Source organism: Anomaloglossus baeobatrachus, unplaced genomic scaffold (genome assembly GCF_048569485.1).
Source record: "Anomaloglossus baeobatrachus isolate aAnoBae1 unplaced genomic scaffold, aAnoBae1.hap1 Scaffold_2796, whole genome shotgun sequence".
Taxonomy (NCBI): Eukaryota; Metazoa; Chordata; class Amphibia; order Anura; family Aromobatidae; genus Anomaloglossus; species Anomaloglossus baeobatrachus.
The window spans coordinates 34,631-60,913 of NW_027442276.1; the positions used below are offsets into that span (position 1 = coordinate 34,631).

The 26,283-nt window shown below is 44.2% G+C and overlaps 1 protein-coding gene across 1 annotated transcript in view; it reads right to left on the reverse strand.

Annotated features, from left to right (window-relative positions):
* Positions 1 to 1,062: 1,062 nt before the first annotated feature.
* The window catches only part of LOC142265962 (fascin-like), a 101,065-nt gene continuing 75,844 nt past the window's right edge, over positions 1,063 to 26,283 (reverse strand). Inside the window, exons 3-4 of the mRNA XM_075332292.1 lie at positions 8,661 to 8,828; positions 1,063 to 4,484 (exon numbers count right to left, since the gene is read on the reverse strand). Of these exons, the coding sequence (XP_075188407.1) occupies positions 4,282 to 4,484; positions 8,661 to 8,828 (371 nt within the window). The 3' untranslated portion in view covers positions 1,063 to 4,281. The remainder of the gene's footprint in view (positions 4,485 to 8,660; positions 8,829 to 26,283) is intronic.

Here is a 26,283-nt window from a genome sequence, read left to right on the forward strand (position 1 = left end):
CCTGCACATTTAGTTGTTGCTGTCTCGCTGTCACACACAGCGATCTGTGCTTCACAGCAGGACAGCAACAACTAAAAAATGGCCCAGGACATTCAGCAACAACCAACGACCTCACAGCAGGGGCCAGGTTGTTGCTGGATGTCACACTAAGCAACATCGCTAGCAACGTCACAAAAGTTGTTCGTTAGCAGCGATGTTGCTAGCGATGTTGCTTAGTGTGACGGGGCCTTTAGCCAAAACTAGATGTGGAACAGTCAGAGAAAAAAGTATAATAGAAACAAGTGCACCACCTCCTTTGGGTAAAAAATTGCCAAACACTTAAGGTGTGCACATGGCCTATAGGATATGTTAAAGGGAACCTGTCACCACTTTTTTGGCCTATAAGCTGAGGCCACCACCACCGGGCTCTTATATACAGCATTCTAACATGCTGTATATAAGAGCCCAGGCCGGGGGTAGAACATAAAAAACACTTTATAATACTTACCTAACAGTCGCACGGTGGGCCTTATGGGCATCTCCGTTGTCCAGCGCCACCTCTTTCGGCCATCTTTGTCCTCCTTCTGAAGCCTGGGTGCATGACACGGCTATGTCATACACACTCGCCGGTCCTGCGCAGGCGTGCTACAAAACTTTGATCTGCCCTGCTCAGGGCAGATCAAAGTACGCTTGCTCAGGACCTGAATGCCGGCGAGTGTGTATGACGTCGGACCTGTCATACACCGCGGCTAGATAAGAAGTAGCACAAAGATTGCCAAAAGAGGTGGCGCCAGCACTGGACAACGGAGATACCCATAAGGGCCACCACACGACCCTTAGGTAAGTATTCTAAAGTGTTTTTTATGGTATACCTCCAGCCTGGGCTCTTATATACAGCATGTTAGAATGCTGTATATGAGAGCCCGTTGGTGGTGGCCGCAGCTTATAGGCCAAAAAAAAGTGGTGACAGGTTCCCTTTAATAGCATTTCTAGACGTGGTAGATTGCCTTTAAGGAGCAAGATCCAGAGTTCTTAAGTTAACTTAGCAATTTTAGGTATTCAGAAATAATACATTGACTAGACTTGATTTCTGTACTTATTTTATTTAAATGTAGCCAGTTTACATACCAGCCAAAAAATACAGCAAATGGTCACAAGTAACAAAGCTTTGACTGTTTAATGTTTACTTTATTGTTGTAATAGGTAATCCTTAGCACCCAGGTGAAATGGTAGATTAGCAACTGGGAGGCAAGAGCCCAAAGTATGAGACAAAAACAGAAGTTTTCAGTACAATTAAAGGACTCTATAAAAATCAAAATTATGGTGTAGCAAGTTACATGAATGACAAAATGGACAAAAGTACAAAGATTCATAGAAAAGTAAAAAAAAATATAAAAAAAAATGAACTAATCTCAAACATACGGTTTATATTTTTCCCCACTGTTGAAGAAAAGGCTCACACCTTTACTTATATATTTGCAGCTTGGATTGCTGTTACATCTTATTCCAAAATACCATTTTTTCCTGATTTAAACAAAACAAGGAGGTAACAAAAACTATATCATGAAAACAACAGTGTAAATGCTGCAACAAATGTACAAAGTGCTACAAAAAAAACTTTGCTATAAAACAAAAACCCAAAGAAGTGGGTCCTGCCCTTCATTCCAGAAGATATCCAGGAAAAACAAAATTTAGTTGTGCAGATAGTGCATAAAAAAACCCCCACATCATCAACATTAGCAAATATTGGGCTCTAGAAATATCTGGAATTATTTTACAATAGTTCAACCCGAAGTATACATGCAGTAGATGGTGAAATGTGTATATGGCTGAAGACTCATGGTAAAAATACACATTCTTTTGAGTATTTTCCTGTGTAACTGTGCTCAATGTGAAAATCTGCAGCAAAATAGAATCTGAAAATAATTCACAGCATGGCATCAAATATGCTCAGATATTGGTGCTGTGGGGAGTATTTTTACCATACAATTTACTTTACAAAAATACTGCAAGAGTCCTAAGCTGTGCTTACTGCATATGGACTTACACAGATTCCAGCTGTATAAATGCATAGTCAGTTTAAAAATAAAATTGTGGCTACCCAAGGACAACACAGATGACTGAGATCTGTTTAAAAAAACAAAAAACAAAAAAACAAAAAAAAACAAACAAAAAACCTTGAAAGGACTGCACAGTTTAATATAAGTATTGTAAACATTATATAATGGAAAGCAAGATGAATGATTTGTTGAATATTGAGAAGGTATAGCAAGATCACAGCAAATGCAAGATCTGCGGCATCAGTTTCCCTACGCCGGCTTCATGCAATCTTTCCAGTTTTATTAAATGCTTTATCTATACCTCATTAACAAGAAGATTTGAAGTTAATATGAGTAACACTGCATTTACATTGATATTAGCACCATTGTATGGACTATATCTAACAACAAATAAGGTTTGTGTTTTACAATGGATGGTGATATTTCTCTGCTTTTGATAACTTATAAAAAAAAATTGGCACCAGTATTAAAAAGACTATTGGTCTTCAAGATATTTTTCATTAGGCAGGTTTCTTTGCATGTTATTTAACTAGAACTACTTCAAATCACAAGAAAGCCTTCTGTGTGAGGTAGTTATTTAAGAATACATCTCTTTTTTGAACTACGTGTTGCACATTATAAAGCTAAAAGTGTGTACATTAAAAAAATCTAACTCAAAAATAATGTGAAACAACTCAGCCTGGGACTAAACCCAAAGGCTGAAACCAAGTAAGCTAAAAGATTAACTAACTCAATAAATCTTTAAGTATAATGAGCATAAAAAAAAGACATTTAAAAGATGCCTTATATGAGGGACATATGTGGCCAAAAGAGAATGACTTGCTCACATTTGTAACAAGCACAATGGGGGAAAGTAGAGTATATATGGTTAGTGGTAAGTGCCCTACTGGGTGTTAGGTCTCAAGTACATTGTAAAATAGGCAACCAAATATTAGTATAGTAAGATAGGATACACCTTTTCTGTGAATCTTAAACACAGTATCTGGCCAGGTGTCCCTCCAACCAGACAGGCATTTTGTTCAGCTACTTCAGGGGGCGTGTCTGGAAAAAGCTGGGAAGAACGGGCGTCCGGGTGGAGGGATACCTTGCCAGACATTGTGTATATTAAGATTTACAGAAAAGGAATTTCCTATCTTACTATTATACCATGGTATATATGGTTGTGTCTTTTGCAATGTATTTTAGACCTAACACCATGTAGGGCATTTCCCAGGGTGGAAGCATATCACCACTAAGGATATATGCTCCTCTTTCCCCCATTGAATTGCTTACATTTGTTACCAGTACATTCTCTTTTGGCCACACATGTCCCTCATATAAGGCATTTTTTTAATTGTCTTTTTTATGCTCCTTATACTCAAAGATTAATTGATTTCATTAATCTTTTAGCTTACTTGATTTTAGCCTTTGGGTTTAGACACAGACTATTGGTATGTTTCATGTTTATTGAAGTGCAATGACAGCAATATGTCACTGTAAAGGACTTCATTTGCTCAAAAATAATAAAGCAACTTTTCTAATCTGGTGGAATGTTTAAATCACTTAAAATTGTAAGTGAATAAGAGCCTTCAGAATCTAGCTTTTTTTTTTATGGAACAAACACGAAAATAGAAAGTAATGGATAATTTATAGAAAATACACAAAAGCAAAAAAAAAAACCAAAAAACCTTTTAAAGCTGTGTGCCCACAATGAGTTTTTGCTGAGTTTATAACACCTCGTTATTTATAGAAATCTCGTGCCCACTGTGCTTTTTTCTTATTCAGCGTCATCTGACCTGCAGTATGTTTCAAATCCACAACTGTCAATTTCTCTTGCAAGTACGCTGAGTTATGTGCGGATATTTCCCATAGACTTGTAGGAGATGCAGAAAACCTGCCTATTAAAAACGCACAGGCGATTTTAGTAAGTTTCCACTGTGGAAACAAATCCAAAACGTATGTAGTCTGCACATGACTATCAAAGTTTCGTCCAAGCCAAAGGAAGCATCAAAAACAGCTTTATTTAAAACATGACACCAACAAGAGAAAAAAAAACTCATGCAAGTAACCCAATTTACTTAATTGGTGCAGAAAATCTGCAATGACAAAAACTCATCAAAAGCTTGTTGTGGGAACAGCCTTTATAATCAAAGCTGTATACATATGTGATATTCTGCTAAGAAAGCCATAGGCACAAGAAACACAGGCTGTGTAATACTAGAATGGATAAAAGGTACAGACTCCGGCAACAGGTTACAGGTACTTAGTACTCCCATAAAGTTGAGGGATCAATTGACTCTCCGTTGGCTTTAAGAACACCAGCATGATCTCCTTTGAGGTAGAGGCCATTCAGCTTTATTGCTACCTTGTTTTGGTCAAAGAACTCAAAGAAGAAATCTACCCGGGATGGGCTACTGCTGGTAACAGAAGTATCATTTCCCCCGGTCCAGTATTTTCCAGTGGAATCTAAGGTCAAAGAACAAAAAGCACTATGAAATCTAAAGAAATATACAACAAAATAGATTGAGATTTAGACTTTTTTAAATATTACATATTATACAATAACAAACTTTCACCACTCTATCTATAGTCCTAGATAGCAGAGCCCATGCACCCATATGAACAGGTTGCTGAGTGCACACGGGGAGGAGACAATTTTTTCCTATTTTATACAGTTCTTGAAGTGAAAAGTACACGAATCAGATTTACACACTTGATATTACAAAAATCTCAATACCGCTTTAAGTTTTATTGTGGCCCTTGTGAGTGGTTCAGTTGGACAGTGTGGTCCTCAGATCACAAGAGGCAGTATATATTTACTTTAATCTCTTTTCAATCATTATAGTGTAATTTTTTATGTTAGGACCCAACATTGTACATACTGTTACGTCTATGTTTGGAGCGAGGTCAGAAGCTGAGACTGCAACCTACCCAACAGATACCAGCTGCGCTATACAACCAGGATCTACCTACCTAACTATTGTTGCTGTTAACCCCTTAATTGCCACTATCAATCTGACTGCAGCATTTAAAGCGTGTGCCGTTCCATCTGTCCATCAGCCTCCGTGCGATGCAATTGTATGTGCCAATGAACTGCCACGGACCTGCCGAAGAGCTTGTGGCTGCCATGTCTGTATACTCAGCCTCTAACTAAAATTACAGGCCTCCGTGAAGTCCAGCCAGCTATTTACTATAACACTTCAGTATTGCAGTGCATAGATGTAAAATAGTGATTTATGAAAAATTTTAATTCATAATAGGCTTTAAATTGCATTGTAAAAGGTTTGCAATGGAAGTGGAATTTTTCACTAAGTAGTGTACAGATGGTCTTTTTGAGAACCACCTACTGTACTTTGGAATCATTCAGCATGATAAGTTAACGTTTTTTTCTACCAGCCAGAAAGACTTCAATAGTCTAAAAGGTCAAAAGGAAGAATTGGTAGGTCAAGTTGAAATTGAATATCCATAGTAACGAATAGATATTTGCTATGGACACTAGTAAAATGTATTACTCAAAGATATTATTAGTTTAGCAATAATATCACCAACCCATGAATGGATATAAGTTGTATGTTACATACTCAACTGGCTTGGCCACCATGTATAGTTATGAACAACCTATAAATCGCAATGCTGGATCAGCAGGAAAAAATGTATTTAAATTTAGCCAGACTATATGGTAGTCAGAATGTCAGAAGCATTCTCAGAAGGCTGACGAGGACCTAGGACAAGAGAAGTCTCCTACCACTGATGATTTCCTACAACACCTGTCATATGTAAGACGCAATTGACTGTGACTATATGTTTTTATCTTCCACTAACAAACATTTTTCTATATGAAGAACCATTTCATTTTTTAATAATTTTTTGACATTTGAATAAATCCATTTGTTTTATCCTCAAGTTTTTCATCTCCTAATCCTCATTGTGAATCATACTGAATATTCACATCAGTCCTATTTTTAACAATAGAATAGAAGATTAGACGATTGCAGGATCAAGTTCCCCAAGGGGACTAAAAAATAAGGGGGGGGGGGGAGGAAATTAAAAAAAAAATGTATATATATATATATATATATATATATATATATATATATATATATATATATATATATATATATATATATATACATATACACACACACACACAATATATATATACATACATACACACACACATATATACATAAATTATATATACATATATATACATATATATATACATATATACATACATATATATATACATATATACATACATATACATACATATACATATATACATACATATATATACATATATATATATATATACATATATACATACATATACATATACATATATACATACATATACATATATACATACATATACATATATACATACATATATACATACATATATACACATATATACACATATATACATATATACACATATATACATATATATACATATATATATACATATACATATACATACATATACATATACATACATATACATATACATATATATATATATATATATATATATATATATATATATATACACACATTAATATATATATATATATACACATATACACTCATACATACACACCGTATTTTTCGCTTTATAAGACGCACTTTTGTTCCCCCAAATTTTGGGGGAAAGTAGGGTGTGCGTCTTATCAACCGAATAAACGGGGGGGGGGGGGGGGGTGTACATATATTTATTTTATATGCACATACACACACACACATATACATATACATATACATATACATATACATATACATATATATATATATATACATATATATATATATATATATATATACATATACACATATACACACACACACACACACTGCAGGGTCCACTCTTTGCGTTTGATCTTTTGCTCCCGCTCATATAACATACACAGCCGCTGTCCATCAGCAGCGTGGTGCTGAAACTGCATCACGCTGGGGCAGCGGGGCATATTATACCTGCCTGCCTCCTCCTTTGATCGCACATGATCCCCCCTGTGTTAGATATGGCCGCCGTGCTGCTGCCCATAGTAAAATAAAAAAAAAAAAAAGCTTTACTTACCTCCAGCGCTGATCTTCCGGTCTCCTGCTGCTGTTGTCTGTGATAAGGCACGCAGAGATGATATCACTCTGCCGTGCCGATCACATGACCGGCAGCAAGAACCAGGAAGTGGAGGAGGGAGGACACTGAGCTCAACTGTGAGGAGGGAGACACAGGGAGTACAGCGCTGAGAAGGTAAGGAAAGTGTTTTATTTTATTATGGGCAGCAGCATGGGGGGCATATCTAACACAGGAGATATGTGCCATCTATAGTAGCCATGGGCAGCACACATGGGGGGCATATTTAACAGGGGAGATGTGCCTTCTATAGTGGCCATAGGCAGCACAAATGGGTGCCATATCAAACACAGGGGAGGGAGGTGTACCATCTATAGGGGCCTTGGGCAGCACACATGGGGGACGTGTCCCAGCACAAGGGGGCTATATTCAATATAAGGGGGCCATATCCAGATTAAGGGGGGCTAATTTTAGGATGGGGGCTATGAGGGACATATACCCTATATATGATTTGTTAGACGGACACTGGCATTATAAGATGGACCCCATTTAACATAAAAAAATTTCTCTTTTCCTTCACCAAATTTGGGGGTGCGTCTTATAATCAGGTGCGTCTTATAAAGCGAAAAATACGGTAAATATACATATATACATTGTCCCCCTCTTTCTCACTGTAAAAAAAAAAAAAAAAGAAAATTTAAAAACAAACTTTTGAATTGCTGTGCAAGTAAAAGTACTTACAAAATACAAAAGTATTAAATACTGTAAGTGACAAAGAAAAGAATTGTTTAAAAGAACAGAGAGTCCTCAGTGGTTGATACCTTTTAATGGCTAACTGAAAAGATGGTAATAATTGCAAGCTTTCGAGACTACTCAGGTCTCTTCATCAGGCATGGTATAACACAAAATCTGAAGAGTCACGTATTTATACACAACAGGACTTAGAATAGTGCACTATTCTAAGTCCTGTTGTGTATTTACTGCACTATTCTAAGTCCTGTTGTGTATAAATACGTGACTCTTCAGATTTTGTGTTATACCATGCCTGATGAAGAGACCTGAGTAGTCTCGAAAGCTTGCAATTATTACCATCTTTTCAGTTAGCCATTAAAAGGTATCAACCACTGAGGACTCTCTGTTCTTTTAAACAATTTTTTTATCTCTACTGGCTAACACGGTACAAAGATATATTTTACTTGTAAAGAAAAGAATGTATTTTCTGGGTTGCTGCAGCTTCTCAAAAAATGCAAAGAAGTGCACCTAAAAATGGTGATAAAAACAATGTCAGCTCACCACATTTACAAACACTTTTTTTTGTAAATCCTCACTACTTTAGCAGATAATTGAATTCATTCCATGTTAGAATAAATTTCAACAACAAAAAAAAGGCATAACTACCTACACAGCCATAAATGACACTTGTACAACTGTTATTGTGATCTCTGGCTCCATACATACACTTCCCTGTACACATACAAAAATAACCCTAAGCAATTAAAACTAATTATCTGCATGCAGAATTTAACAACATAAAATGCATTCAGTTTATACTTAAAAAAAATGCCAACCTTTGAGGTTGTAGGCGCCATCACTAAATTCCAGTTGAAAAATGTCATAATTTGATCGATTACAGTCTAAGGTCCCGGTCATTTTACGGCAACCTATGAAGCCATGCTCTCCCCTTAAGACAATTAGTGGACGGTTAATAAGTTTCATCAAGAATTGTTCAGCTTCCACTGGGAAGAAAAAAAACAAAAACAAATCATTACAAAGCTATAGAAAAATGGCAGATATACACCACAACAATAATGAATATCAAATTTGTATTTGTAACTTGGGGCTCTTATGACAAGGTTACATCTAACTTGAAAGGACTAGGTTTCTAGTGGCAGTGTCCAGCCAGTATAAAACGTAGAGCCAGGGGGAAAGCATTTAAACTCCTTGCAGATGTAGTCTTTGGTGGGATTTACACCCAGGAACCCAGCGCTGCCAATGTTTCTAGCTTTTTTTTTAATCTTAAAACAAAAAAAAAAAAAACAAACAACTTTGTAGTAGATCAGCACCACAAATATGATGCACCAAAAATGCAAATTTGGAGACTTAACATTCTGGCGTTATAAATTTTGTTTTCCCGTGTAAATTATTATTATTATTTATTATTATAGCAGCATTAATTCCATGGCGCTTTACAAGTGAAAAGGGTATACATAAAAAAAAAAAAAAAATAGTACAACAAATCATTAACAGTACAAAAGAGACTGGTACAGGAGAGAGGATCCTACCTGCGAGGGCTCACAGTCTACAGGGAATGGGTGAGGGTACAATAGGTGAATAAATTGATCGCTTTCTTCAAGCAATCATCTTTAAAAAGGTTTATTGAGAACACCACAATGCAAAATCTCCTGCATAGTTTTGCTATATACAGCTCTGGCAAAAATTAAGAGACCACTTCCAAATTTTCAGTTTTAATTTTTTTTTCCTTACAGGTATATTTGAGTAAAATGTAAATTGTTCTTTTTTTTTCTATAAAAACTACTGACAACATGTCTCCGAATTTCCAAGCAAAAAATGTATTTATTTTCTGAAAATGATAACAGAGATAATAGTGGAAAAGGGTTTCTATACCGCGCCAATGATCACAAGTCTGGATGTCGGATTGATGTGGCTTTATTGCAGCACCGGTCTATGCGTTTCAGGAGCTCTGCTCCCTTCCTCAGGACCATAGAAACAACATCAAATTTGGTCCTGATTTAATGTTGTTTCTATGGTCCTGAGGAAGGGAGCAGAGCTCCTGAAAGGCGTAAACCGGTGCTGCAATAAAGCCACATCAATCCGACATCCAGACTTGTGATCATTGGCGCGGTATAGAAACCCTTTTCCACTATTGTCTCGGTTATCAGCCTCCCTGGGTTGCCGCTGCCTGGATCCATTTCTAAATGCGATTGTAGTAGTTGTGACTTTCACAACTACGGTTGGTGAGTACATTTGCTCCCCTTTTCTATTGCCCTGTGCCTATAAGGGTAAGACCCTATTGCGCTTTATTTTTCCACAGATCTTCTTCTCATTGCATTTTCTGAAAATGAGAAATTGTTAAAATAACAAAAAAATGCATTGCATTATTTGAGGTCTGAAAGCAAAGAAAAAAAGTTCATAATCATTTAGAAACAACAATGCTAATGTTTTAACTCCGGAAGAGTTCAGAAATCAATATTTTGGGGGGGGGGGGGAGGGGTTGGGCTGAAGCCCAATGGAGTAAGACTTGTCTGGACTAGCTCCTTCCTGAAACCTCCAAAGGAACAGGGAGTCTGATTTTTTAAAACTCAGATTTCCCACAAAAGCAATAGAAACACTTCTGGAACACTCTGGGAACAAGTTGGACCAATTTTTTGAGCTTTAGGCCCTGTGCGCACTTACCGGATTTTGCAGCGGATCTTCTGCGGATTTGCTGCATGTTTCGCTGCAGTTCATAACATCTCTGCAGTGAATCACCAGAAAAACCTATGGGAAAAAAAAATCCTGTGCGCACTAGGCGGATTTTGACAGCTGCATGTTTTGCTGCGGGATTCCCGCAGCAAGCAACTGCATGTCAATTCTTTTCCGCACGTCGCTGCGGAATTTCACTCCATTGACTCCAATGTAATCGTGAAATCCCGCAGGGAATAACGCAGGCAGCTGCGTTTTCCTGCGTTATTCCCTGCGGTATTTCGCGGTTTACCTGCGGTAATTTACATCGCTGCCCTGCGATTTGCAGGGGAAGTGATGTCATTACAGGAAGAGGAAGCGGAGGAGAGAGTAATCACACACACACACACACATATATATATACAGACATCCCAGACATAGAACACAGACACACATCAGACACAGACATACAATACACACAGATAATACCACGCATATAACCCCAGCTAGGCGGGAACTAGCTCAGTTTGGTGTAAAAGCAGTAGGAAAAGGATAACCAAAACCACAAGCGCGGGAGCTGTGTCCCCCAATGAAAGGCTCCAAGAAAGACATTTTACGGTGAGTACACAAAAATGTCCTTTCCTTTCTCGCCTTTTCATTGGGGGACACAGACAGTGGGACATCCCAAAGCAGTCCCTGGGTGGGAACTGAACTATTAACAGTGTATAACATCAGACTAAGAGCTGACTAACAACTGCAACTGCAGTGAACACATCAAAACACTGTCAAGAACCGAGCAGTGGCCACTTATAAATGGGCCGCTTGAAGGACTTGTCTTCCAAGAGCAGCATCCGCGGAGGCATGCATATGCACTCTGTAGAATTTTGTGAACGTGTGCACACTGGACCAGGTAGCGGCCTCGCAAAGTTGGGCCGCCGAAGCCTGATGGCGGATAGCCCAGGAGACACCCACTGCTCGTGTAGAGTGGGCCCGCACAGATTGAGGGGGAATGGCACCTCGTGCTTTTTATGCCTCACAGATGGCAGTCCTGATCCATCGAGAAATCGTGGATTTAGACGCCAGGTTGCCCTTTTTGTGTCCTACTGGGAGGACGAAGAGGGCATCGGACTTGCGCAACGGCGCTGTTCTGGAGATGTAGGTCCGCAAAGCTCTGACAAGATAGAGTGTGTGAAGGGCTTTCTCAAAAAGAGTGGACCGGGGCCGGGCAGAATGACGGCAACACAATGTCCTCGTTAAGGTGGAAAGAGGATACGACCTTCGGAAGGAAGACAGGGGAAGGCCGAAGGACCACCTTATGATGGAATATCAGGTAAGGTGAGCGACAGGAAAAAGCTGCCAGTTTGGACACTCGCCTGATAGAGGTAATAGCGACTAAAAAGGCAACTTTCCAAGACAGCCGTTGAAGAGAGATTTCTCTCAGAGGTTCGAAAGGAGGAAGTTGAAGGACTCCCAGAACCAGATTCAGATCCCAGGGATCTAAGGGGTGGCGATAAGGAGGGACCAAATGCACTACCCCTTGAAGAAAGGTACGGACCTGAGGGCGAGAAGCCAGCTGCTTCTGGAAAAAAAAAAAAAAAAAAAAAAAAAAAAAAAAAAAAAAAAAAAAAAAAAAATCGACAAGGCAGAAACTTGTCCTTTAATGGAACTGAGAGCAAGACCCGAGTCCAGACCGTCTTGCAGAAAAGAAAGAACATTAGGGATTGAAAAGGTCAGGGGCGACCGATTATGACGGTCACACCAGGAAAGATAGGTCTTCCAGGTCCTGTGGTAAATGCTGGTGGAGGAAGGCTTCCGAGCATTAAGCATGGTATGAACTACCCTGGAAGAAAGACCAGATTTTGGCTAGAATCAGGGATTCAAGCGTCACGCTGTCAAATGCAGCTGTGCTGAATTCTGGTGGAATATTGGACCTTGCGACAGAAGATCCGGGCAGTCGGGAAGACGCCAGGGAGTCGCTGAGAAGTTGGAGGAGCTCTGGATACCAGGTTCTCCTGGGCCAGTCCGGGGCCACGAGGATCACCGGGATTCCCTCCGCTTTGATTTTCTTGATTACTCTCGGAATGAGAGGAAATGGAGGGAAGATGTAGGGCAGGCGAAACTACGACCATGGAAAGACTAGGGCGTCGGAGCCGAGCGCTAGCGGGTCTCTCGACCGAGATATGAAGGGACGTATTTTGGCATTCATTCGAGACGCCATGACGTCCACATCCGGGAGTCCCCAACGAAGAGTGATCTGATGGAACACTTCGTCGTGGAGGGACCATTCCCCTGCCGCTAGACCTTGCCTGCTGAGAAAGTCTGCGGCCCAGTTGTCTACCCCAGGAATATGGACAGCTGAAATAATGGGGATGTGCTTCTCTGCCCAAAGAAGAATCCTGGATACCTCCATCGCTGCCTTGCTGCGAGTTCCTCCCTGACGGTTGATGTAAGCCACGGCCGTGGCATTGTCTGACTGGATCCGAACAGGGAGGCCCAATAGTAGGGGTTGAAAATTCTGAAGAGCCAAAAATATGGCTCTGATCTCCAGAACATTGATGTGCAGAGAGCGCTCGGAAGGAGACCAGCGTCCCTGAACAGTGTGGTGGAGAAACACCGCCCCCCAGCCTATCAGGCTGGCATCCGTCGTGACTACCTGCCAGTGGACCGGGCGGAAGGACTTCCCTTGAGATAGGGATGAGGCTTGAGTCCACCAGACGAGGGAGCTGAGCGCAGACAGAGATAGGCGGACTGACCGGTCCAGGGAAGCTGGATTCTTGTCCCAGGAGGATAGAAGATCCAGTTGTAGAGGGCGCAGATGGAGTTGGGCGAAGGACACTGCTTCTATGACCGCCACCATCTTGCCTAACACTCATTCCATTCCGAAGGGATGTGTGATTGTGAGAGCGGAGGGATTCGGCAGCCCGGATCAGGGAAGACCTCTTTTCCTCTGGAAGAAAAACCCGGGACTGAGCCGTGTCTATCATCATACCTAGAAAGGTGATGCGCTGATGAGGAATGAGGGATGACTTTTTGAAGTTGATAAGCCACCCTAGCCTTGACAGCGTGTCTAGGCAAATCTGCACGCTTTCTGAGCAAACGTGAAGAGAGCTCCCTTTGACAAGAAGGTCGTCCAAATAGGGAACGACCAGGATGAATCTGGGGTGGAAAATGGACATGACGGCCGCCATGACCTTTGTGAAGACCCGAGGCACAGTGGCCAGCCCAAAGGGCAGGGCCCTGAATTGGAAATGACGGTGTCCTACGGCAAAGCGAAGGAACCGTTGATGAGACACACACATGGGAATGTGTAAATAAGCATCTTAAACATCTATAAAAGCTAGGAATTCTCCAGGTTTCATGGCGGCTAGTACTGCTCTTGATTCCATTCGGAAAGTTCGAATCCGTACGGATTTGTTCAGCCGTTTGAGGTCCAAGATAGGGCGGACAGAGCAATCTTTATTGGGAACGACAAAAAGGTTTGAATGGAAACCTTTGCCGCGCTGTTCCAGGGGCACTGGAATGATAACATTTGCTTTCTGTAAAGAGGCTATGGCCTGAAATAAGGCCTGACTTTGCGTTTTGGACTTTGGAAGACAAGAACGCAGAAACCTGTTGGCCGGCAGAGAATTGAAATCGATTTTGTAACTTGAGGTGACGATTTCTCGAACTCAAGCATCGTGAGTGTGGTCTAGCCAGATATCCCGAAAAAGCAGAAGCCGCCTTTCCACAGGAGTCGGATCTGCGGGATACCTGGCGTCATGCTGAGGGGGCCTGTAGAGAGCGAGGTCCTTTGGGTTTAGGTTGCTTGGAGTGGGAACGCCAAGAAGAGCCCCTTGAGGGACCAGATCCTCGATCTGAGCGTTGGGACGGTCCTTGGGCCGATGGTTTTTGGGGGGCAGGCCGAAAGGACTACCTGCACCAAGAAGATTTTTTGAAATTTTTGGCTACAGGCCGCTTTTGTGGTAGAATGGTACTTTTACCACCCGTCGCCTCAGATATGAGTTTGTCCAGGGATTCACCAAACAGACGAAGACCCTGGAAGGGAAGTGTGGACAGGGACTTCTTGGAGGCACTGTCCACATTCCATATTTTTAGCCACAGAACCCTGCGGGCAAAGACAGCATTGGCTGCCGTTAGGGCTGACCAGCTAGCTGCATCCAGGGAAGCCGTGAAGAAAATTAGAGGCTAGAGAGAACAAAATCAAGAATCTCAAGGGCCTCTGGAGGAATATTGCAAGGGCGAAGCCACTTGCGCAGGTTCCTACTCCACACGCTCATAGCTCTTGCCACCCATGTCATGGCAAACAGGGGGCGCAGAGAGGAGCCCGAAGCCTGGAAAATAGGTTTGACCGCAGCCTCAACTGCGCGGTCGGATGAGTCCTTGAGAGACGCGTTGTCTGAAACAGACATAACCGTGTGTTTAGCCAGTCTGGATACTGGCGGATCCACAACGGGGGGAACCGACCAGGGCTTAACCATTTCTGGAGGAAAGGCATAAGCGAATGAAGGAGGATTTTTTATTAAACCTTCTATCAGGGTGATCCCACCGTTTAGATATGATTTGATGAAAAATCAGACCTGGGCAAAGGACTTAGGAGGCTTCTTGGCTCGCTTGATTGCCGACTGAAGTCGGGTCCGAGGGCTGATCAGAAATCGACAGTGATTGACAGCCGCTATTAAAAGTTTCTTCCATATGCCTAGACTCAGAAGGGACATCTGAATCAGAGTCAGAGTCTCGGGAATCGCGACTACTAAAGGTCACGGAGCCCGAGTCAGACTGACCATCGTGTGAGTCAGACGAGGCGGAGCGGTCGCAATGGCGCTTTTTGGAGACAGCCTTTTTACGTACTGGGGATGATACACCAGACGAAGGCGGGCTCCTCTGAGGGAGCTGAGCCGGGGGGAGGCTGTGGGAGCCAGTGGAAGGCTGAGATATCTGAGCGGCCAGGTCATCTAACCTTTTAGACATCAGAAGAGCCCATGCAGGGATAGCTTCATCAGACGGGGGTGCTGCCTGAACGGTGGCCGGGGCCGAACCCACAGACTGCACGACCCCCTGGTCCGGCAACGCCTGTTGTGACATTGTTGTAGGGGCATCGCAGCCCCGGCAGAGTAGATAGCTTCGACCATTGGGAAACGAGCTTCCACAGGTGGTACAAGCATAGTACAGGTCCATAGAGTATGCCTGGGAAGCTTTATCACCCTTGCGGTTTTTACGCATGTCAGCAACAAACGTATAATTATACTGTGAGCCTTTAGCAGTATTACACTGTGGGTGAGGAGCTACTAGCAGTATTAGAAAGGGACTGCTATACAGAGCTGGTATATACGAATAGTAAATTGGCATACACTGCCAGTCAGTATATACCTGCAGGCACAGACAGTATATACCGCTAAAAGCTGATATACACCGCCAGCCAGCAGACACACACCGCTAGAAAGACAGCGATATACCACTGAGCAGAGCGGTATATAGTGCTGCAGAGTTGCAGAGCCAAGGAGGTGATCTCACCCGTGTCTGCTCCCCACATGTAATGGCGTCCAGTGTTCTCTGGCAGCATGGAGGGGAGAGACGGCCCACTAGAGGGAGCGGCTTCTGGAGCAGTAGAGGGGGCGTTGCTAAGAATGCAGGCCAAAGCCGGGAGCTAAATTTATGATACTTCCCCGGGAACACGGCCTGCATCGCCCCACCGGCGCCTCCTCAGGTGGCGGTTGGATGCAGTGGACGGGTACACGTAGTCTCCCTACCTGCTCTTGCTCCGTCTGAAGACGCGTCGGTCCTGGGATGCAGAGATCTCGGGGACGCATCTTCGGCTCAAGGCTAGCAGGTGCTCGGCTCTGCTTAGCCCTCTGGAGCTACCTCTGTGAGGTGCTTCCAGGGAGCCTGGAGGGGTACGCAGACCCGACCACTTGGGCGCGAGGGAAGACTGACGGCTTTTGCACGCCAGGTTTCCTCTGACCGTAAGCGGGGGGAACGAGGGTGAGCACACCCTGGTATTGCCCCATAGTCAAAAATAGAATAAAATCACAAAGAAAAAGAAATAAACAAAAAACATGAGCTGGCCTGGGGCTCAGGCCAGACGTGTCAGCCTCACTGCTGACACTAAAAAGAACTGAGCTAGTTCCCGCCTAGCTGGGGTTATATGCTGTGGGAGGAGGAGCTAACTTTTTTAAACCTAGTGTCAAGCCTCCCCTGGAGACACCATATAACCCACTGTCTGTGTCCCCCAATGAAAAGGAGAGAAAGGAATCCTTTATTTTCAATAAAACACAAGCCTCGTTCACCCTTTTATTAACCCCTCCCGAAACAAAGCTCCGACGTAATCCAAAGCTCCTGCGTCCTGCGATGCTTGTATCTAGCCGCGACTGACCCAGACACTGCTGAATGCAGCCTCGCAGCGAGACAGCAGAGGTAACTCCAGGGCATTTCCCACGGCCGGTAATGTGAACTCACTGCCGACTGCATTTCTCATGGAGTGTGCTCACAGGGACTCTATCCCTCTATCGATATATCCTTCTATCTATCCCTCTGTCTGTCTATTCTTTATCCATTCTTCTGTCTATTTCTCTATCTGAGAATGAAATGACTTTTTTTAATGTGCTTTATTGCATTGAATGCAATAAAGCACATGTACCAACCCGCATGTGGCAAAACCGCGGCAATACCGAGAACAATACCGCAGCAAACCGCATGCGGTTTTCGGGTGCGGTTTGCCGCGGTTTTTTACCGCGGGTGCGGTAATCGTTGAATACCTGCGGAATTTTCTTGAGAAAATTCCATTTTCCAGTGCGCACAGGGCCTTAACCCTTGGATTTTGGACTTATCACTGGAACAAAGCAGAAGGGGCCCAGGAATAAGTGAGGAAGCAGTGTGGCATCAAAAGCTTCCCCAGCTGGGTTGAGGCTCTGCAACACAGCTCTTCTGAAGACAAAAAAGGAAAAACCATCCTCAGTAAGTAATAGACATTATTTCTCCCCCATATAGGTCTGAATATTTTTCCTATATGCGGATCTTTAAAGTACAGCTGAGATATATTGTGACAGTGGTGAAGATCTAGCAGAGCTTGGTCTGCTGTGCTTGTCCTTTAGTACTACCAGCTCATTTTTGACAAGGCACAAGCTCTGGGACTTCTTTTCTTTTGTGACATTCTTAGTATCTAAATACAACAACCTGGACTCCTACTGGGACTGTGCTGATATTCAAATTTGCTAGGCTGCATGCTGAGCTGATGAGAAAGTTGGTCCTGTCTAAAAGCCCAGTCACACACGACTTACCAGCGATCCTGAAAACGATGCGACCTGATAGGGATCGCAGGTAAGTCGCAGGTGAGATGTCACAGTGTCAGATCTTACCAGCGATGCAGGAACAATACAGGTCGCAGTAGCGACCTGTATAACGACCTCAGCAGTCACTGTGACCCTGTCACAAAGTGTCAAACACAGCGATGTGTCCTGCCCAGCAGGACATCGCATTTGTTTTCATATATTTTTATTAAAATAAGGTTAACAAAATAACATATCAAATCCACACAATCAAGATATTGTCATGCGTAGCATACCATTATTTGAATACATGTGGGGATCTATTGTATGAATAAAACTTTTCATCTGGGGGGAAAGGTATAGGAAAAGAGAAAGGGGAGGGGGAGGTAAACAATTACTTTATTGGGGATGAAAAGGGGAGGAGGGTCAAGGCAAGGAAAAACAAGGTGAAGAGGGAGTGGGTAAAAGGAAGAACAATGAACTTAAACAAATCTCAACCATGTTAACAGGCTTCCATTCTAGGAATATAAGCATATTGTCAAGAAAGCATGACTGAAGGTTTGAATAAAAGGATTCATATTATAAAAAAGGTTTTTAAGTAGTTATAAATATTTATGTAATACCTTGTATAAAACTATTCCAGTGATCCCATCTTCGGTAATAGGAGGCAAAGGCATTGTTAATGGTACCAAAGTACTTATCGAAGTTGTTGTGAAGAGAAGTAGTCTCTGAGATAGTGGGCACCGCAGGTTTCTTCCAATTAGAAGCTATAAGATTTCTAGTAACTAGAAATACATGAGTTAGGATAGGTTTATATAGAGGGTCAAATTTTTCCAAATTAAGTGAAAGCAGGACCATTTGGGGAGTTACCTGAATTGTGGAGTTAGTAATCTGATTAATCAGACTGGAAATATTTTTCCAGAGACTCTTCAATCTGGGACAACTCCAGAAAATGTTAAGTAGAGTACCTCTCTCATCACAATCCCTCCAACATAAAGGGGATGTCTCTCTATTAAATTTAGCAAGTCTACATGGAGTGAGATCCCAACACGAGAGAATTTTGAAGTGAGATTGATGGACAGAGGCACATGCATTTGAAGAATAGGTTAGTGAAATGGATTTCTGCCATTCCTCATCCGTAAAGCTCTTACCCAAATCCATTCTAGCATATATTTGCTTTTGTGGAATGTTAGATCATTATTGAAGTGGTTATAGATATTTTTACAACACCATAGGGACATTTTGCTTGGGTTACAGAATAACATGCAGGTTATTTCAGAAAGGGGGTTTGTAAATAATAATTTTGTCTTTAAAATTTCCGTAAATTTGATGAGGGCCTTAAAGTCAGAGTATGGGAGCTTGTGTTTGATCTTTATATCCAGGAAGTTTATAAAGTCTTTCCCGTTAAAGATGTCTCCAACCGTTTTTAGATTTGACTCCTGCCATGTTGAGGGAATTTCTGAGTTATCGCCAACATTTTTAGGGGAGTATTTCTAAGAAGATGATTTTTATTAAGATTAGTCGGAGTTTTGGCCAAAGTTTTCCATGCTCTTATTGTAGCGTATAAAGTAGGGGAGTTTGGAGGTGGGATAGAAGGGTTGATTAGGTGAGTTAAAATTAAAGATTTTATGGGTTGGTAATTAACAGAGGACATCTCTAAATCCATCCAAGGAAATAAATTGCTTTCCTCTATTAGCCTCTGACTCTGTTTAATTAGGTTAGAAAGATGATAGTTTTTAATATTGGGGAGCCCTATACCTCCCATTTTTTTCTGTTTGAGTAAAATGTTTTTGTTCACTTTTGGCCTTTTATAGTTCCAAATAAAGTCACTAATTTCTTTTTGGAGTTTGTTTAATTGATTTGCCGGGATCATTAACCCCTTCACCCCCGGCCACTAAAACACCCTAATGACCGGGACATTTTTTGCAATTCTGACCAGTGTCACTTTGACAGGTTATAACTCTGGAACGCTTCAACGGATCCTGGCGATTCTGACATTGTTTTTTCGTGACATATTGTACTTCATGTCAGTGGTAAATTTAGGCCGATACTTTTTGCGTTTATTTGTGAAAATTTAGGAAATTGTGCGAAAATTTCGAAAATTTCGCAATTGTCAAACTTTGAAAATGTATGCCCATAAATCTGAGAAATAGGTCACACAAAATAGTTACTAAATAACATTTCCCACTTGTCAACTTTACATCAGCGCAATTTTCGAAAGAAATTTTTTTTTCGTTAGGAAGTTAGAAGGGGTCAAAGTTCATCAGCAATTTCTAATTTTTCCAACAAAATTTACAAAATATTTTTTTTTTAGGGACCACATCACATTTGAAGTGCCTTTGAGAGGCCGAGGTGACAGAAAATACCCAAAAGTGACCCCATTCTAAAAACTGCACCCCTCACACTGCTCAAAACCACATCCAAGAAGTTTATTAACCCTTTAGGTGCGTCACAGGAACCAAAGCAATGTGGAAGGAAAAAATGAAAATTTTACTTTTTAACACAAAAATGTTACTTTAGCCATAAAATTTTCATTTTTACAAGGGAGAAAAGAGAAAGGGCACCCTACAATTTATTGTGCATTTTCTCCTGAGTACGCTGATACCCCATATGGGGTAAAAATCAATTGTTTGGGTGCACGGCAGAGGTCGAAAGGCAAGGAGCGCCATTTGAATTTTTGAACACAAAATTAGCTGCACTCATTAGCGGACGCCATGTCAGGTTTGAAGACCCCCTGAGGTGCCTAAACAATGGAGCTCCCCCACAAGTGACCTCATTTTGGAAACTAGAGCCCTCAAATATTTTTTCTAGATGTTTGAGGAGCACTTTGAACACCTGGGGGCTTCACAGAAGTTTATAACGTTGAGCCGTGAAAAGAAAAAATTTTTTTTTTACCACAAAACTGTTGCTTCAACTAGGTAGCTTTTTTTTCACAAGGGTATCGGGAAAAAATGCAACATAAAATGTATTGTAAAATATGCAAAAGGTAACAAGTATTTATTAAATAGTAAGCAATTCATTACAAAAAATATCGTGGAGAAGATGAGAAAGCATGACATACAACCTGGCACAGTGGATAATATCACAGTTAATACAAAAAACTGCACAAATGGCTGGAATGGTAAAATGCAATACAATAACAGCATAAATACATGGTCAGTCTAAAGAACATACCCAGTGCAGCCAATTTAACCAGGAGTAGAAAGATAAAGTGCCAGTAGTGCAGAGGACAGAGGTCTGGATACCCCCCTAGGAAGGGTAACGCGCGTTTCGCGTGTAAGGAGTAACACGCTTCATCGGACCGTGAGGGATATGGTTTTCTCCGTTACCGGAAGTGCTAAATAGGCCGGGTGACCAGTCACATGATCTTTACTAGCCAATGAATGGTGAAGAAGTCGGCGCATGCGCGGTCGGCGCAGGCGGCCGGGGATGCGCGCACGGCGTCAGGCAGGGCGCGCACGAGAGGAGGCATAGCTCCCAATCCTGCACGCCGTTACCTGGGAGACGCCGTCGGGCAAGCCAGGACGCCAAGCGCGGACCGCGCATGCGCACAAACACACCATCCACGTCGGGAAGGTAACAACTGAAGATAATATGCTAAGTATATAAACATAGATGATACCCGCCGGGCAACAACAGTAGGCCACATAAAAACATAAGAATTGGTCCAATCAAAGAGTGAGAATAAATGCATACAATAGTGGGCATGATGTTAGATATCCGTGGCGAGTACACATACAGAGTCCAAAAAACTCAGAAGTAGATTCTTCAAACCGACAGTGGTGGTTGCATGCCGATCACACAGGACGGAGAAAAAGAACTATGAAAAATAAGAAAAAATTAAGAACAATTAAAAACATAAAATTCTGGAACATGTCTCCGTCTTATATGTTTTTATGTGGCCTACTGTTGTTGCCCGGCGGGTATCATCTATGTTTATATACTTAGCATATTATCTTCAGTTGTTACCTTCCCGACGTGGATGGTGTGTTTGTGCGCATGCGCGGTCCGCGCTTGGCGTCCTGGCTTGCCCGACGGCATCTCCCAGGTAACGGCGTGCAGGATTGGGAGCTATGCCTCCTCTCGTGCGCGCCCTGCCTGACGCCGTGCGCGCATCCCCGGCCGCCTGCGCCGACCGCGCATGCGCCGACTTCACCATTCATTGGCTAGTAAAGATCATGTGACTGGTCACCCGGCCTATTTAGCACTTCCGGTAACGGAGAAAACCATATCCCTCACGGTCTGATGAAGCGTGTTACTCCTTACACGCGAAACGCGCGTTACCCTTCCTAGGGGGGTATCCAGACCTCTGTCCTCTGCACTACTGGCACTTTATCTTTCTACTCCTGGTTAAATTGGCTGCACTGGGTATGTTCTTTAGACTGACCATGTATTTATGCTGTTATTGTATTGCATTTTACCATTCCAGCCATTTGTGCAGTTTTTTGTATTAACTGTGATATTATCCACTGTGCCAGGTTGTATGTCATGCTTTCTCATCTTCTCCACGATATTTTTTGTAATGAATTGCTTACTATTTAATAAATACTTGTTACCTTTTGCATATTAGCCACTTTTTGTCCTCCTGTTCTTGAATGCTGCCTGTGGTGTGCATCTTCTTCCACGGTTTATTCTAATTGCTTTTTCCGTGGTTTTCTCCAATTGAGATTATGTTTTGTGCCTAATGGATTGCTATGGTATTTTATAAAATGTATTGTCCATTTTCTCCTGAGTACGCAGATACCTCATATGTGGTGGAAATAAAATGTTTGGACACACGGCAGTGCTCGGAAGGCAAGGAGCGCCATTTGAATGCAAAATTAACGTTTTTAGACCCCCCACCATGGTGCCTAAACAGTGGAGATCCCCCACAAATTACCCCACTTTGGAACTAGACACCTCAAGGAATTTATCTAGATGTTTAGTGAGCCCCTTGTACCCCCAGGGGCTCCACTGAAAGTTGATAACGTTGAACCGTGAAAATTTCTTTTTTTTAAATTTTTTTTTTTAAATTTTTGCAGCAACAAGGTAGCTTTTTTTTTTTTCTTTTTACAACGGTATCAGGAAAAAATGCACCATAAAACGTATTGTGCAATTTTTCCCGAGTACGCAGATACCTCACATGTGGTGGAAATCAATTGTTTGGGCGCATGGCGGGGCTCAGAAGACAAGGAACGCCATTTGACTTCTCAAACGCACAGACGCAGTGCACTGATCGGCCGCTGCAGGAGGCACGGTCGGATGAGATACAAAAAGCACTGGGGATACGGAAAAAAAAAAAAAAAGTCACGCCAAAAATTGAGCAGGGATGTTGATCCGCGCTCAGCGGGACGCACGGACAGATGCGATGGGGATACGGAAAAAAAAGTATCGCATCTGTCCGTGCGTCCCGCTGAGCGCGGATCAACATCCCTGCTCAATTTTTGGCGTGACTTTTTTTTTTTTTTCCGTATCCCCGACGCTTTTTGTATTGCATCAGTCCGTGCGTCCCGCCGAGCGCTGATCAGGGATGCACATAACGGATCGGCATCCCTGCTCAATTTTTGGCGTGACTTTTTTTTCTGTATCCCCGATGCTTTTTGTCACGCCAAAAATTGAGCAGGGATGCCGATCCGTTATGTGCATCCCTGATCAGCGCTCGGCGGGACGCACGGACAGATGCGATACAAAAAGCGTCGGGAATACGGGAAAAAAAGTCCCGCCGAAAACTGGCCACGGATGCAGATACGTTATCTGCATCCCTGATCAGCCCTCGGCGGGACGCACGGACGCATGAGGTGTTAAAATAGAAAGGGGATAGAGGAAAAAAAAAAAAAAAGTTATACTCACAGTACCCAGAGGATTAGCAGGAGGAACAGAAGGCAAGGAACAGCTTTACAGCAGCAGCCAGCAGGCAGGAAAGTTGGACAGCTCAGCAGAAGACCCAGGAAGAAGGACCCAGCGATGGAGGCAGATGTGATCGGCCGGTGAAGCCTGGAAAGAGGGGGACGGGGGCGGCAGATCGGGATATGTCTGGGGGGGGGCAGATCGGGATATGAATGGGGGGGGCAGATCGGGATATGTCGGGGGGGGGGGCAGATCGGGATATGTCGTGGGGGGGGGGGGGGGGGCAGATCGGGATATGTCGTGGGGGGGGGGCAGATCGGGATATGTCGGGGGGGGGGGGGGGGGGGGCAGATCGGGATATGTCGGGGGGGGGGGGGGGGGGGCAGATCGGGATATGTCGGGGGGGGGGGGAAGATCGGGATGGGGGGGGGGCAGATCGGGATATGTCTGGGGGGGGCAGATCGGGATATGTCTGGGGGGGGCAGATCGGGATATGTCTGGGGGGGGGCAGATCGGGATATGTCTGGGGGGGGGCAGATCGGGATATGTCTGGGGGGGGCAGATCGGGATATGTCTGGGGGGGGCAGATCGGGATATGTCTGGGGGGGGGCAGATCGGGATATGTCTGGGGGGGGCAGATCGGGATATGTCTGGGGGGGGCAGATCGGGATATGTCTGGGGGGGGCAGATCGGGATATGTCTGGGGGGGGCAGATCGGGATATGTCTGGGGGGGGCAGATCGGGATATGTCTGGGGGGGGCAGATCGGGATATGTCTGGGGGGGGCAGATCGGGATATGTCTGGGGGGGGCAGATCGGGATATGTCTGGGGGGGGCAGATCGGGATATGTCTGGGGGGGGCAGATCGGGATATGTCTGGGGGGGGCAGATCGGGATATGTCTGGGGGGGGCAGATCGGGATATGTCTGGGGGGGGCAGATCGGGATATGTCTGGGGGGGGCAGATCGGGATATGTCTGGGGGGGGCAGATCGGGATATGTCTGGGGGGGGCAGATCGGGATATGTCTGGGGGGGGCAGATCGGGATCGGGATATGTCTGGGGGGGGCAGATCGGGATATGTCTGGGGGGGGCAGATCGGGATCGGGATATGTCTGGGGGGGCAGATCGGGATATGTCTGGGGGGGGCAGATCGGGATATGTCTGGGGGGGGCAGATCGGGATATGTCTGGGGGGGGCAGATCGGGATATGTCTGGGGGGGGCAGATCGGGATATGTCTGGGGGGGGCAGATCGGGATATGTCTGGGGGGGGCAGATCGGGATATGTCTGGGGGGGGGAAGATCGGGATATGTCTGGGGGGGGGCAGATCGGGATATGTCTGGGGGGGGGCAGATCGGGATATGTCTGGGGGGGGCAGATCGGGATATGTCTGGGGGGGGCAGATCGGGATATGTCTGGGGGGGGCAGATCGGGATATGTCGGGGGGGGGCAGATCGGGATATGGCGGGGGAGGCAGATCGGGATGTGGGGGGGCAGATCGGGATGTCGGGGGGGCAGATCGGGATGTCGGGGGGGGGGCAGATCTGGATGTCGGAGGGCAGATCTGGATGTCGGAGGGCAGATCTGGATGCGGGGGGCAGATCGGGATGGCGGGGAGGCAGATCGGGATGGCGGGGAGGCAGATCGGGATGTGGGGGGGCAGATCGCAGGGGGGCAGGGGCCATTATGGGAGCGCGCAGGGGCTGCAAGAGAGCAGGGGAGGAGGGATACCGGAGGAGCTGCAGAATAGAGATATCGGGGGGGCAGATCGGGATGTCGGGGGGGGCAGATCGGGATGTCGGGGGGGGGGGGCAGATCGCAGGGGGGGGGCACGAGCAGGGGCCATTACGGAAGCGCGCAGGGGCTGCAAGGTGAGCACAATACTCACCGCTCCTGCTCCATGACAGCAGCGGCAGCAGCAGCGGTGGCGTGGTACCACTAGTACCAGCCAGTGCTGCACGCTGCAGACATGTTGGGGGAGGGTCCCCAGACCAGCACAGGCCTGGGGAGGGCGGCCACCGGCAGATCAGACCGCCCCACTGCACACTGATTGGAGCGATTGCGCGTCATAGCACGATCGCTCCAATCAGTGCTGCAGGGGGGGGGCCACGGTGTCTGCTTGCTTCCAGCCAATGATCGGAGCTGCTGCAGCCCCGGTCCTAGCTGGATTTTACAAGATCACACTATTTTTGTCATTTTTTTTTGCCGAAAACAGCGTGATCAATGTGATTGGCGGTTCCGATTTGAACAGCCAATCACATCGATCGCCTATGGGGGGTGGCGATGCCACCCCCCCTGGGGTCAAGCAAAGGTCCCCTGCTGTAAGAAACAGCAGGGGACATCATTTGAAAGCCGTTGCTATGGCCACGGCAATCAAATGAAGTTTAGGCCGTAAAATTACGTCCCTGGTCGTTAAGTCACGTTAAAATAGGACGTAATTTTACTGCCCGCGGTCGTGAAGGGGTTAAAAGGTATGGATCTAAGGATATATAAAATTTTTGGTAATGTAATCGTCTTTAAGAATACCACTCTACCCAACCACGACAAATCCTTATTTGCGGTGCGTGTCAAGTCTTTTTGAATATTTTCAATCAGAAGACTAATGTTATTGGCAACCATTTTTGTTACATTTTTATTGAGGAGCACTCCAAGATAAGGCATAGATTCATTCTCCCATGAGAAAAAAGTAGAAGTATATCTGT